The sequence below is a fragment of the Pan troglodytes genome, chromosome 16 (genome assembly GCF_028858775.2).
Source record: "Pan troglodytes isolate AG18354 chromosome 16, NHGRI_mPanTro3-v2.0_pri, whole genome shotgun sequence".
NCBI classification, from domain to species: Eukaryota; Metazoa; Chordata; class Mammalia; order Primates; family Hominidae; genus Pan; species Pan troglodytes.
This window is the reverse complement of record NC_072414.2, coordinates 93,663,778-93,675,602: the sequence shown is the minus strand read 5'-3', so window position 1 is coordinate 93,675,602 and position 11,825 is coordinate 93,663,778. Positions and strand designations below refer to the sequence as shown.

At 51.0% G+C, this 11,825-nt stretch overlaps 1 protein-coding gene across 1 annotated transcript; it reads left to right on the top strand.

The window, feature by feature from the left end:
• The first annotated feature begins 644 nt into the window (after window positions 1–644).
• LOC100615249 (golgin subfamily A member 8S) lies at window positions 645–11,494 on the top strand. The gene is given in 21 exon segments (XM_054667249.2): window positions 645–821; window positions 2,655–2,774; window positions 3,348–3,407; window positions 3,596–3,676; window positions 4,530–4,568; window positions 4,834–4,881; window positions 4,968–5,052; window positions 5,148–5,257; window positions 6,286–6,372; window positions 6,479–6,586; window positions 6,782–6,866; window positions 7,244–7,313; window positions 7,315–7,540; window positions 7,806–7,871; window positions 9,214–9,289; window positions 9,706–9,797; window positions 10,053–10,271; window positions 10,355–10,455; window positions 10,538–10,638; window positions 10,728–10,883; window positions 10,970–11,494. Coding segments are annotated over 21 exon segments (2,085 nt in total). The 5' UTR covers window positions 645–773; the 3' UTR covers window positions 11,077–11,494.
• The last annotated feature ends 331 nt before the right edge of the window (window positions 11,495–11,825 follow it).

Genomic DNA, 11,825 nt, shown 5'->3' with positions numbered 1-11,825 from the left:
GCACAAGCCACCGCATCTGGCCCAAAATCTTTATGTTGTTACAGATATTAGACATGTTTCTTGTTTAAGAAAAAACTTTTTAACAGTAACATAGGAGAATAAGAGAAACGTTTTTCCAAAAAAGAGAAACTATTGTGATTATTTTATCTTATTGGAATGTTGGATAATATAGTCTGCTTCATTAATCATCAAGCATGCTATGAATTTTTCATTTTTATAGGATCTTTATCTCATTTATGGTAATACTGGTAATTTTTGTACTGTGTTTGAAGGTGAAAAATATAGGCCAAAATCATAGACCTTGCATAGAAGCTGAATAATGAAGACAGCTCTGGAGGAACACATAGATACACACACACAGACACACACATATATAAAGTATGCACACATACATTTTTTAAAGTTTTAAAACTTTTAAAGCAAAAGCCAGCCCCTCCCCTGTCCCAGAGTGCGTGGTCCCTCCACTCTCTTAGAGTGGGCGGGGACAGCAGTTGCATGGGCAGCTTTCCTTGTGAGCCACAGGGCCCTCTGGACATACTGCTGCCTGGCCAAGCCCCCTTTCCCTTTCATCTTTGTCACTGACCAATGGGCTTGGAGCATTAAGGCCACGCCCCTGTTCTGCATTCTATTGGGGCCCTGCTTACACCTCCTCTGGCTCAGTCACACAGCTGCCTGGTAGGCGAGTGGAGGTGTTCATCAGTGCTCCCTGGGATTTCGCTCACGTGGCCCCAACCCCGCCTCCCTCCCCACCCCGCCTCCCTCCCCACCCCGCGATGGCAGAAGAAACTCAACAGAGCAAATTGGCCGCAGCAAAGAAAAAGGTAAAAACGCACCAGATCACTGCCCGCCAACCCAACCACAGATCCCCTCTGACGACAAGACCACTACCAGAGTCCATACCACTCCTGAGGCACACTGGACTGGGCCCCCCAACAGTGGCACCTCTGGGGTTCCCCCAACAAAATCTTGTCAGTCAGCCCCACCCCTTCAGCAAGCAGCCCAGTCCCTGCCCTCGCCAATTGCCCCAGGTTGACTTTGGGCGGGTGAGTCCTGGGGATCCCCACTCCATTACTGGGCCCTCACCTCCAGATGCCCCAAGCTCAACTTCCCTGGGCTCTTTGGGCTTGCATCTCCAAGGACCTGGGTCCCCCAGCCCCTGGCCCCACCCTCGTCAGTCATCCCTGGGTGACTTTGGGCTGGTGACTCCTGGGGCTCCCTGCTGCAGACTGTGCCCTCCCCTTCTGCTGCCTCAAGGTCGACCTCCCTGGGCTCTTTGCGCTGGTGTCTCCAAGGACCTGGGTCCCAACCCTGTGTTTCCCTCCCCTGTTGTAGAGTGGCAACTCAGACATCGCGCTGATGTGGTCCCTCCACCCCACCAGGAGGAGTGGAATGTAGTGATGTCACAGTCTGCCTAGGAACTGTCATTACTGCAAGACCGACATTTGATCTTATGACCCAGCCCCTAAGCATTCTTTCCCCATTTCTGGTTCCTCTGGTCACAGCACAAATTTCCAGCTGGAAGGGGAATGGACTATGGGACCTAGGAGCAAGAGGTTTCAGGCTGCCTTACTCTCTTAACATAGACATTGACAGTGGGAAAAGCCTACACTTTCCCCATGAGCATAAAATGTTCACAGTATCTCTGGTTGGCAGTGGGGGAATGGGTTGGGTTTGGTTTTTCTGCCAGGCTTCTACTTTCCAGAGAGATTTTAACATTTTTTTCCTGAATTCTCCACCTCATATTCTAATTCTCCATGGTTCTGGGACCAGACTGCCCTTCATTCAGTGGTCTCCGACGTGAGATTGGCTCATCTTCTGTGGAATAGATCTTGGTAAAATGAACATGACAGCTTGAATCTTCCTCATATTATCTCAACCTGGGGTACTTTGAGTGCCACAGGATAATTGTGGGACATCTTCCTGAAGCATCAGTTTCCCTTGATTCTCCTGAGATCATGAGAAAAAGCATTAATGTACTTACGGATGACAGTCACATAGGTTTCTAAGAATATACCAGATTTCTCTCTTAAATGAGGCTTGGGCTGTCCTCTTTCTGAGAAATTCCCAGATTTAACAGAAAGGCTGCCTTCTGCCATGAGGACACATTGATATAAAAGTGTGTGAGGTACTGGTGCACTTCTTCACACTAACAGACGTGTGAGGATGTGTGACTCTAAACCACACGGCATACAGTTCCTGCCTACTTAATGTTTACTTTTCTACCTCTGCCTCTGGTTTTGGTCTCTGGCAGCTGCTAATTCTTGGCAAAACCCCAGAGCCTGGAGTCAGAAGACTGAGTTTCAAAGTTCCAGTATCGCCTTTTTCTTTCTTTCTTTCTTTTTCTCTTTCTTTCTTTCTATCTTTCTTTCTTTCTTTTCTTTATTTCTTCTTTCTTTCCTTCCTTCCTTCTTTCTTTTCTTTTCTTCTTTCTTTTTTTCTTTTTCTTTCTTTTTCTTTCTCTGTCTCTTCCTTCCTTTCTTCTTTTTTTTCTAGCCATGATATCAATCCCTCTCAGTCACTAAATGATTGTGACAACACCTTGTACAGTTGTTGGTGTCATTAAATCAGATGGTGTATAAGAGTATTTTGTAAAAACTATAAAGGAGGATGTGGCTGATAGTTCTCATGAGTATTACTGCTCTTCTTTCCCACAGTTAAAAGAATATTGGCAGAGAAACAGCCCTGGTGTTCCAGCAGGAGCAGAGAGGAACAGGAAAACAAATGGCAGTGGCCCTGAGACAGCCACCTCTGGTGGTGGCCACTCACCTGGGGATGTGAGTCTTGGCTGGCCAGGCTCCTGGGGACAGGGGACCCAAGGGGCAGTAGAGGATAATTGTTAGGATTGTGGATGGACTGTTAGGTACTGGTTAAGAATTCTGGGTTTGAATCCTGCCTCTCCATCTGCTAGGGCAAGTTGCTTGAGCTCTTTGGGCCTCTCTTTTCACATCTGTATGATAGAGGTGGTATTGTTTGACTTCCTTTTGTGAAGTTTAAATGAGATTTGTTATTGTTGTTTTTATGTTAATCCCTAGTACATGGCCTACTGTAAACACTCAGGACACCCAAGATATGGTCATTGCTGTTTGATTTTCCTCATCCAAAGTCTCAAGGGGAAGCCAGGACAATGAGAACAGCCACTTGCCATCAGGAGTCACTGAAAGGGCCCCAGGGTGGGATGGTGGGGAGATAAGAACCATGAGAGAAGTTGACACAAAGGACTTTTGGGAGAAAAGGTCCAAGATAGGCAGAAAAGAAAATGTTGCCAGTTGATGGGGAAGAAAGGAAGTCAGAGGGCTTAGACACTAAGGGGGAAAGAACATCTCCACGTGCACTCTCATCTCTTGTAGTCAGCACCAGGTGTCCATGGGGAGGGCCCTACATCATCTGCTACCCTGAAGGATCTGGAGGTAAGAGGCTCTGGGCGGAGGTGCAGTGATCCTGCAGGTCAGCCCTCCAACCTCCTCGCACAGCGGGGACTAGGTGCCCCTCTGCCTCCTGAGACAGTCCACACACACCTCAGCCCTAATGATTGCTCTGTCTACCTCTTCCCCTACTCCACTCCTCCTGCACCTCCTCCTCACTGCATGTGCCTCAGAGCCCATGCCAAGAACCAGCAGTAGTCCCAGACTCCAGGTCTGTAAAAATCAGTCAACTGAAGAACACCATCAAATCTTTGGTAAGAGTCCAGTGGGGTCCCCCAATTCCACGCTGCCAATCCTGGGCTCGTTTCCCCTTGGGGCCCTGAAGAAAGGGGCTGGGGGCACCTGGTGCCAAGGACAAATAGGGAGCTGGGGCATCCAGGCCTCACCTGGAGGGACCCCAGAACATGCAGCATGGCTCTTCTTTTGCTGCCCTCTTTGCCGACTCTCTCCTCTCCAGACACCCCTGCTTGAGTCCTTGCTACACATGCCCTGGGGTTGTTGCCTCTCGGGGAAGTGCTAGCCTGACTGGTTTTCAGCGGCCCCGTATTTCTGCCATGACTCGGTCCCTAATTTGCTCTTTGATTCTGGACAAGCCACCTTTCCTTTTTGGGCTTGTGTTTTGAGAGGAGGTAGTGAGTATCAAAGGTCTCTGTCAGCTCTGAAAGTCCGAGATTTAAAGGCCCCCTAGAATGGAAACCTCAGGGCCAAGGGCTCCTGTCAGTCCTTTTCCAACCTCTATCTGCTGTGAAGAACCGTACCTGGCCTGTACGGGCTCAGTAAATATTTATTGAATGAACTCACTTTTCTAAACCACAAGCTGGCAGAAGGAGGGGCCTTTCTCAAACTCCATCTCTAGAGGTTTATGTTACTCTCCTCTCAAGAGATTCCAGATTCCGACTTTGAGTTTTGTGGCTGTGGGTGAAAGCCAACAAAGACCCAAATCCTCTGTCCTTGGGAGCTTGAAGAGAGTTTACCAGTTCGTGTTCCCATTGGGTCTGAGAACTTTGCCTTTAAAATCCATTCCTGGTCCCTGCCTACCACTTCCTGGTCTGGGGAATAGAGCTGAGGGGGCCACTCTCCATCACCTTAATTTGACTCTCCCCACAGGAGCAACAGAAGAAACAAGTGGAACATCAGCTGGAAGAAGTAACGTGATTTCTGTGTTTGCTCATGACATGACTGCTGGGTTTGGGGGGCACTCAGATGTAGAGGCCCCAGTCTCATCTTGTCCACTCCCAGCCTGGGAAAGAAGGCTCACCCCTCAGATTCCACCCCATCTCTACAGGGTCCCTGCTAACGTGGTCCCACAGATGGGCCTGTCCTGGGGCATTGGTGGCATTCTGGGGGCATGTCTCTTGCTGTACCATCTCTGCCTCCCCCTGGTAAGAGCTCTGTCTTCCTCTTTCTATAGGAAAAGGAAGCAAACAATGAGAAACAGAAAGCCGAAAGGGAGCTAGAGGTGAATGGAGGGTGTGCAGTTCCCTCCTGTCCTCCAGAGAATTTCTTTCCTTCTCTTTCAGCACTTGCTTGGCTTTTCTCCCAAAGGTTCAAATCCAGAGATTGAACACACAGAAAGGGAAACTAAATATGGACCTATATCATACGAAACGTTCTCTCAAGTATTTTGAAGGTAGGAATCTGGGCACCCTGTCACCTTTCCGCCTGGCACTTTGACATGTCTTTAGGGAGACTCCTTTGGGTCCCATCTCAAATCTCTCATTACAGATGAGTCCAAGGGTCTGGCCATTCGCCTGCAACATTCATTGCAGCGTATAGCAGAGTTAGAGCGGGCTCTCTTTGCTGTCACCACCACACAGGAGAAGAAGGAGGACAGTGTGAGTTCAGCCACTTGCCCCATCCCCTGGCAGCTTGGCTTCCTAGATGGAGGAGTGAGCCTAAAGTTCTCTTCTGCAGGATGGACTGTCCTGCCCAGAATGCAGCATGGCCATTTCCCGCTGCTTTTGTGTATGGTTGTTAGAGCAGCCTGGCGCTGAGTCAGCTGCTGTGGGTGAGTTGGGGGCCACTGTGGGGAGCAAGCACTGGACGCAGAGCTTGGAGGCCAAGTGCCTGCCCTGCCCTTACCTGGCTGTGGTGTTGGCCAAGTCCTACATAGGGTATTAGGTACTTCTACTGTGAAGGCACAGAAGAGTACCTTTAATATGTTACCATTTCTGTAGAGAGAGGAAACGTGTGTGTGTGTGTGCACGTACTATGATAATATACATAAAACATGTGTGCAAGGGTTCATAAGAAACTCAGGAGAGAGCAACAGGGTGGCTGGGAGATACTTCCCTTCTGTACCTTCTGAGTTTTGGACTATGCGAATGTATCATCCATTCAAAAAGTGAACAAAAGATTAATTTTCCCCTTCCAATCTGTGCCCCCACCCCCAGCAAGAAAAATGGGCTTAGAGAATCGCATAGACCTGGGTGTTCAAATCCCAGCTCTGCCTAAGTGATCTTAGGCAAGCACTTAACCTCGAATACTCCATGAGTTTTCATCTACACAATAGAGGTAATCATAGTAACTGTCTCCTATGGTGGTTGCAAGGATTAAATGGGATTGCTAGCATGGTACCTGGTGAAGCACTCCATAAGTGTTCAAACAGTGGTAGCAATAACAGTAATTACAAAGCAATATTATCTGATCTCTCTGGGCCTCTGTTAGCCAGCTGTAAATTCAATCTCTTTCCCTGTCCCTTCCAACTTGACTGAGTTCTTTTAAAAAACCATACCATGAGCTTGGAAAGGCCTTGATCTTTACTGACAAAGTTGTATATTGAGCCTAGCCCAGCCCTTTTAAGGGGCACTGTGTGGAATGGCCTGGGCTCTCCAGATTGAAACTTCTCACTCTTCACCTTCAGACCTTGAGCCGCAGTAAAGCAGTTATCGAGTGGCAGTTAGAGTGGTCCATACAGGAGCAGGCACTGCTGAATGCACACACTACATGGGTGAGGTTTTGCAGTGGGAGGGATGTGGAAGGAAGATGAGTCAGGTGGCCAGGAGCAGCTGAGGACCAGTGACAGCCCTTCCTAACTTCTGTGCCCATTCTTGCAGTTGAAGGAGTCGCTTAAACAAATCCGGCTAGAGAGAGATGAATATGCTCAACATATAAAAGAAGAGAGGGCCCAGTGGCAGCAGAGGATGAGGAAAATGTCGCAGGAGGTGAGATCTGGCCCTTCAACCCCCCCACCTTAGATAAGTCACTGGATCTTTCTGGGCATCTGTAAAATGGGAATAGTACAGCCAGAGGTGGTCCTGGGTCTGGGCTTTGTGGAGGTGGGGGCAGAGAGGGAGATGGCAGCCTGTCCAGCCACCAGCCCCTCTCTCCAGGGCTCTTTCCCCCTGTGGTTTGGGCAGGTTCACACATTGAAGAAGGAGAAGTATGAAACACATCGGGGAGAGAAGCTGGAGAGGAGCTTGTCCAAACTCAAAAACCAGATGGGTAAGACGGGGCTGGCATGACCTGGGAGCAGGACTGGCATCAGAGGGCTGTGGGAGTGGCTTAGAATGCCCCAGGGAGGTGGGTCGATGGAAGGGCTTTGAGGCAGAAGGAAAGAGGTCTGTGCCAGAGACAGCAAGTCTTGTCATCTCCATGATCCTCAGTGTCCCCATCAGCAAAGAGGGCCCATTGTCAGCCACCCACAGTGCTCTCTATCTGAAAGTGGCTTGGAAGATTGGCTACCATCTGGGTGTGAGGAATCAGTAGCAGAGAGGCCAAGTTCGGGGAGCCTGAGAGGAGCTGTGCACCAAGAGGAGGGTTTTTCTTTTGTTTGTTTTTTTGAGAATCCAGAGGCCTTTATTGTCTGCTTCCTTTCTCAGCTGAACCCCTGCTCCCGGAGCCTCCAGCAGTGCCCTCTGAGGTGGAGCTGCAGCACCTGAGGAAGGAGGTTGAGAGTGGCAGCAGAACTCCAAGCCCAGGTGGACAACAATAAGCGCATGAGTGTCCTGATATTGGGGCAAAAGAAGAGGCTTCAGGAGCAGGATGAGAGGCTTCGGGAGCAGGACGCGAGGCTTTGGGAGCAGGACGCGAGGCTTCAGGAGCAGGATGAGAGGCTTCGGGAGCAGGACGCGAGGCCTCAGCAGCTGGCCGAGCCACAGAGTAGCTTCGAGGAGCTGGTGCGTTGCCCCACCTAGGGAGCCTGCCCTCCTCCCTAGCCCTCCAGCCCTTTGTTTCCCCACCTGTAAAATGGGGCAGTGTAGCCCTCAAGTGAAACATTACTACTAAAGGCACCTGTGAGCCAGAGCCGTGCTCTGGTGGCTGTGGGAGACGGGATGATTTTTCTAACCTGCCTCCACCCTTCCCGGTGCCATGGGAGGCAGACACCAAGTTCTGGGGTCTCCAGCTGCAATGGGTGGCTGCTGATTGCTTCTCTCTGTCCAGAACAAGAACAAAAGTGCACTGCAGTTGGAGCGGCAAGTAGAGGAGCTGCAGGAGAAGCTTGGCGAGGTGAAGGAGACAGTAACCTCTGCCCCATCCAAGAAGGGCTGGGAGGCGGGCACCAGCCTGTTGGGAGGGGAGGTGCCAGGCCAGAGGCAGCACTAGCCTGTGGGCAGGTGACCTCAGCACCCTCTAGGGCAGTCCTGTGACTATTTCTTGCTTCCTGCCTTCTGACTTTTAGAGGTGGGTAGCCCTGGGCTCCTCCCAGGTCTGGACATCATCATCTCAGCTAGCGGCATGGAGGCCCCAGTCACAGGGGAAGAGACAGTGGTATAAGAGGCTCCTTATGCCAGGTGCAGTGGCTCACGCCTATAATCCCAGCACTTTGGGAGGCTAAGGCAGGAGAATTACTTGAGGTCGGGAGTTTGAGATCAGCCTGACCAACATGGTAAAACCTCATCTTTACTAAAATTACCAAAAAAAAAAAATTAGCCGGGCATGATGGCACATGCCTGTAATCCCACCTACTCAGGAGGCTGAGGCATGAGAATCACTTGAGGCCAGGAGGTGGAGATTGCAGTGAGCTGAGATTGCACCACTGCACTCCAGCCTGGGCCACAGAGTGACACTCTGTCTCCAAACAAAACAAAAAGGCTTCTTAGGTTAAAACTGGATTCCAGCCTCGGTTCCACTGGTCACCATTCAAGTACTTTGCATCTCTAAGTCTCTGTTCACTTAACTTCAGAAGGAAGTTAACATTTTCCTTACAGACGTGCTGAGGATTAACTGAGATAATACTTGGAAAGCATTAGGCATGTAACACACTTAGCAGATGGTGGTTGGCTCCCAGTGCTTTTCCACCAGTCTGTGGCCTACAGTTTAAATGGTGAGAAGAGGATATGAGATTTGAGGCTGGGGAAGGAGGCATGGGGTTCTAGGAAAAGGAGGCAGTCACTTAGGCCTGGAGCAAGGGGCCAGGGGCCTGGGCAGGCGACAGAGCCCCACAATGCCCTCGCTACCCTATTAATGGGCCCAGAATCTGGAAGCCAGCAACCACAAGCCCTCACACCCAGGGTCTTCCTGCAGGTGGAGCTGAAGAGCCAAGAGGCTCAGAGTCTGCAGCAGCACCCAGATTATTACCTGGGTCACCTGCAGCAGTATGTGGCCACCTGTCAGGAGCAGGTGGCCGCCTATCAGCAGCTGACCTCTGAGGAGTCACTGCACAGCCAGTTACTGCAGCAGACCCAGCTAATGAACCAGCTGCATCAGCAGGAAGCTCGAGGCAAAGCGATAGCCGACCTGGCCGGCCAAAAGTTGCAGGAGACCCAGGGGAGGGAGCTGCTGAGGCTGGGGCCCTAAGGGGGACAACCTGGCAAACTCTGTGCCTTCTCACCCTTTCCTGGCCCCTTAGGAGTGCCTGGAAGCTGCCAGCCAGCAAAACCAGCCCCTACAGGCCCAGTTGAGCCTCATGGCTCTCCCTGGGGAAGGTAAGGGAGACTGCCCAGAGGAAGAGGAGAGAGCCCCAGGAGGAAGTGGGGACTGTTAGCAGCATAGGATTGAGGAGATGGAAGAGACCTTTAGAACAGCTGGTCCTTATGCCGACCGGGTGCCCGCACTAAGTTCAGCATCAATATGGTGACCTCCTGGGAGCAGGGGGCCACCAAGTTGCCTAAGGATGGCTGAACTGGCCCAGGTCAGAAAGGGAGCAGGTCACAACTCCCGCACTGACCGTAGTGGGATTATGCCTGATCTTGGTTCTTAAAAGTAAAAATAAAGAACAGCAGCTCATTGCTCTCTGGGTAGTGGCTGGCTCAGGGTTACACAGTGAGGGTGGAGGCAGCGGTGGGCCCACAGTACCCCCCTTGTTGGGCTGTCTGAGGACCCTTCTGGCCACCCCCCACAGGAGATGGAGGAGGACATCTGGACAGTGAGGAGGAGGAGGCACCTCGGCCCATGCCGAGCAACCCGGAGGACCTGGAGAGCTGGGAGGCCACGGTGAGTCTGACTCCCCCTGCACCCATTTTGCCACCTTCCTCTGTGGTCCCTCCAAGACCCCTTTATGCTCTTGGTTTCCCTGCCTTCTGATTTCTCTGGACCCTCACCCCTTCCGGGAGCCAGTGGTCAGACACCATTTCACCTGTGACCAACAGATGCACTCTCTGAGACCCCAAGGGAAGGGGCTGCACTCCACCTCTCTGCCCTGTTTGTTCTGTGTATGCCTCTACAATAATGCTCACCTCTTGCCCTCAGGTTGCATTTTTCAACTCCGCTGGAGCCAATGCCCAGGAGGAGCAGGCATGGTTACAAGAGCAGGTGAAAGAGCAGAGGGTGTGCTGCCAGCGCATGGCTCACCTGGTGGCCTCAGTCCAGAAGGAGCCAGAGGCAGCGGTCCCAGCCCCAGTGACTGGGGGCGACTCTGTGAGTGGGGAGACCCACCAGGCTATGCAGGAGGTCATGGAGAAGCTGGAGGTGAGTGAGTCCTGGCATGGGCCAAGAAGGGCAGGGGTGGGGCAGGTCACTGCCGAGATGTGAACCCATTATTTTGGCTCCAGAGCGGCCTTATGGACCTTCTGGAGGAGAAGGCGGACCTGAGGGAGCGAGTGGAGAAGCTAGAACTTTGATTCATCCAGTACTGGAAAGACAGAAGCCATCAGTGAGCGGGAGGCCAGGGCACGGCAGGGGGAGCTGCAGGGCTATTGGAGGGGCCTCAGCGTCAGAGTCCTGTCCTCCCATAGGAAAGTTCATCGCCTTTGAACAGAGCCAGGGGGCAGTGCCAAAGATGCGGCAACGGGAGGAGGACATCATCAGGCTGGTCCAGGACAAGGAAGAGATGAAGGTAGGGTGTGCAACATCTCTGCAGGGGTGGGGGTGGGCGTGAGGGTGGGCGCCGGTAGGTGCATAACAGCTGAACACCCCTCCCTCCAGGTGAAGCTGCTGGAGCTGCTGGAGACGATGTTGCGGCTTGTGGTGACTACAACGAGGGACACAGCAAATTCCCGGCCACTGCCCTGAAGCTTGCTGATGACCCCGGTCCAGGAGCCCCAGCCCCCCAGGAGCTTGTGGGTGCTGACAAGCATGGTGGTGAGTAGAGTCCTCAGGCAGGGTGGGCAGGCAGGGGCAGGGGAGGCTCTCACTGCACTCGGATCCCCACCTCCTTCTCTCCAAAGATCTTTGTGAGGTGAGCCTCACTGACAGCGTGGAGCAACCAGGCTTGTGCAGCAACTCCCGTATGCCATTCTTTTGCTGGGCTTGGCTGCTGAGAAGAAGGAGATAAACATCACCATCATCAAAAAGCTGCTCAAGAAATTTTAAAAAAGGAAAAAAAGTTATGGGGTTCATCTCCTACCCAATTCATTTACTTCACTTGAATGTTAGAGCCACTCATGATTATTTGTGTTTGTAATTTATAGTTTAAGTTTATTTGTAAAAAGTTAAAGGAGAGTGGGTCTCTGTGGCTTTCACTGATGTTCACTCTGGCATCCTTCAGCATTTTTCTTTTTTAGTTTCATAACTGTAGGTCATTAGCATGCATATCGAGTTTGCCCTTACGTGGTGGGAGTTCAAATACACAAAGACCCACTATTTGCACAAAATTATTCTTGCTGGTTTGGAATAGGCTGCCATGCTTTTTTAATGTTATTGCAGCATGTATATTCATTACAGAATTCAGATAAAATTTGCTTATGTTCTGCTATTGTTTGATCTAATCTTAATCACAGTGACCTCTTCATTAGCTCAATATGTGGTTTGCCCCCAAGTGTGCACTTTTTATTACTTTGTAATATGACACTATGAGTACTGACATTTAGAGTTGTTTAAAGGCCGAGAACTGGAAACAGCCTTTCCCCTATTTTCTGTGTATTGGTGATGGGAGTAATAATATTTTGGGGAAGCTTTTAAAATCTCGCAGAAGAGGAAAGTGGCCTGCTGTGGCAGGTTTGTGCAGGATAGAGTGTGTTTCATTTGTTCCGGTGCGAACAATTAGCGCTGTACTATGGTAGTTCCCTTCGGATTTGTATGTGC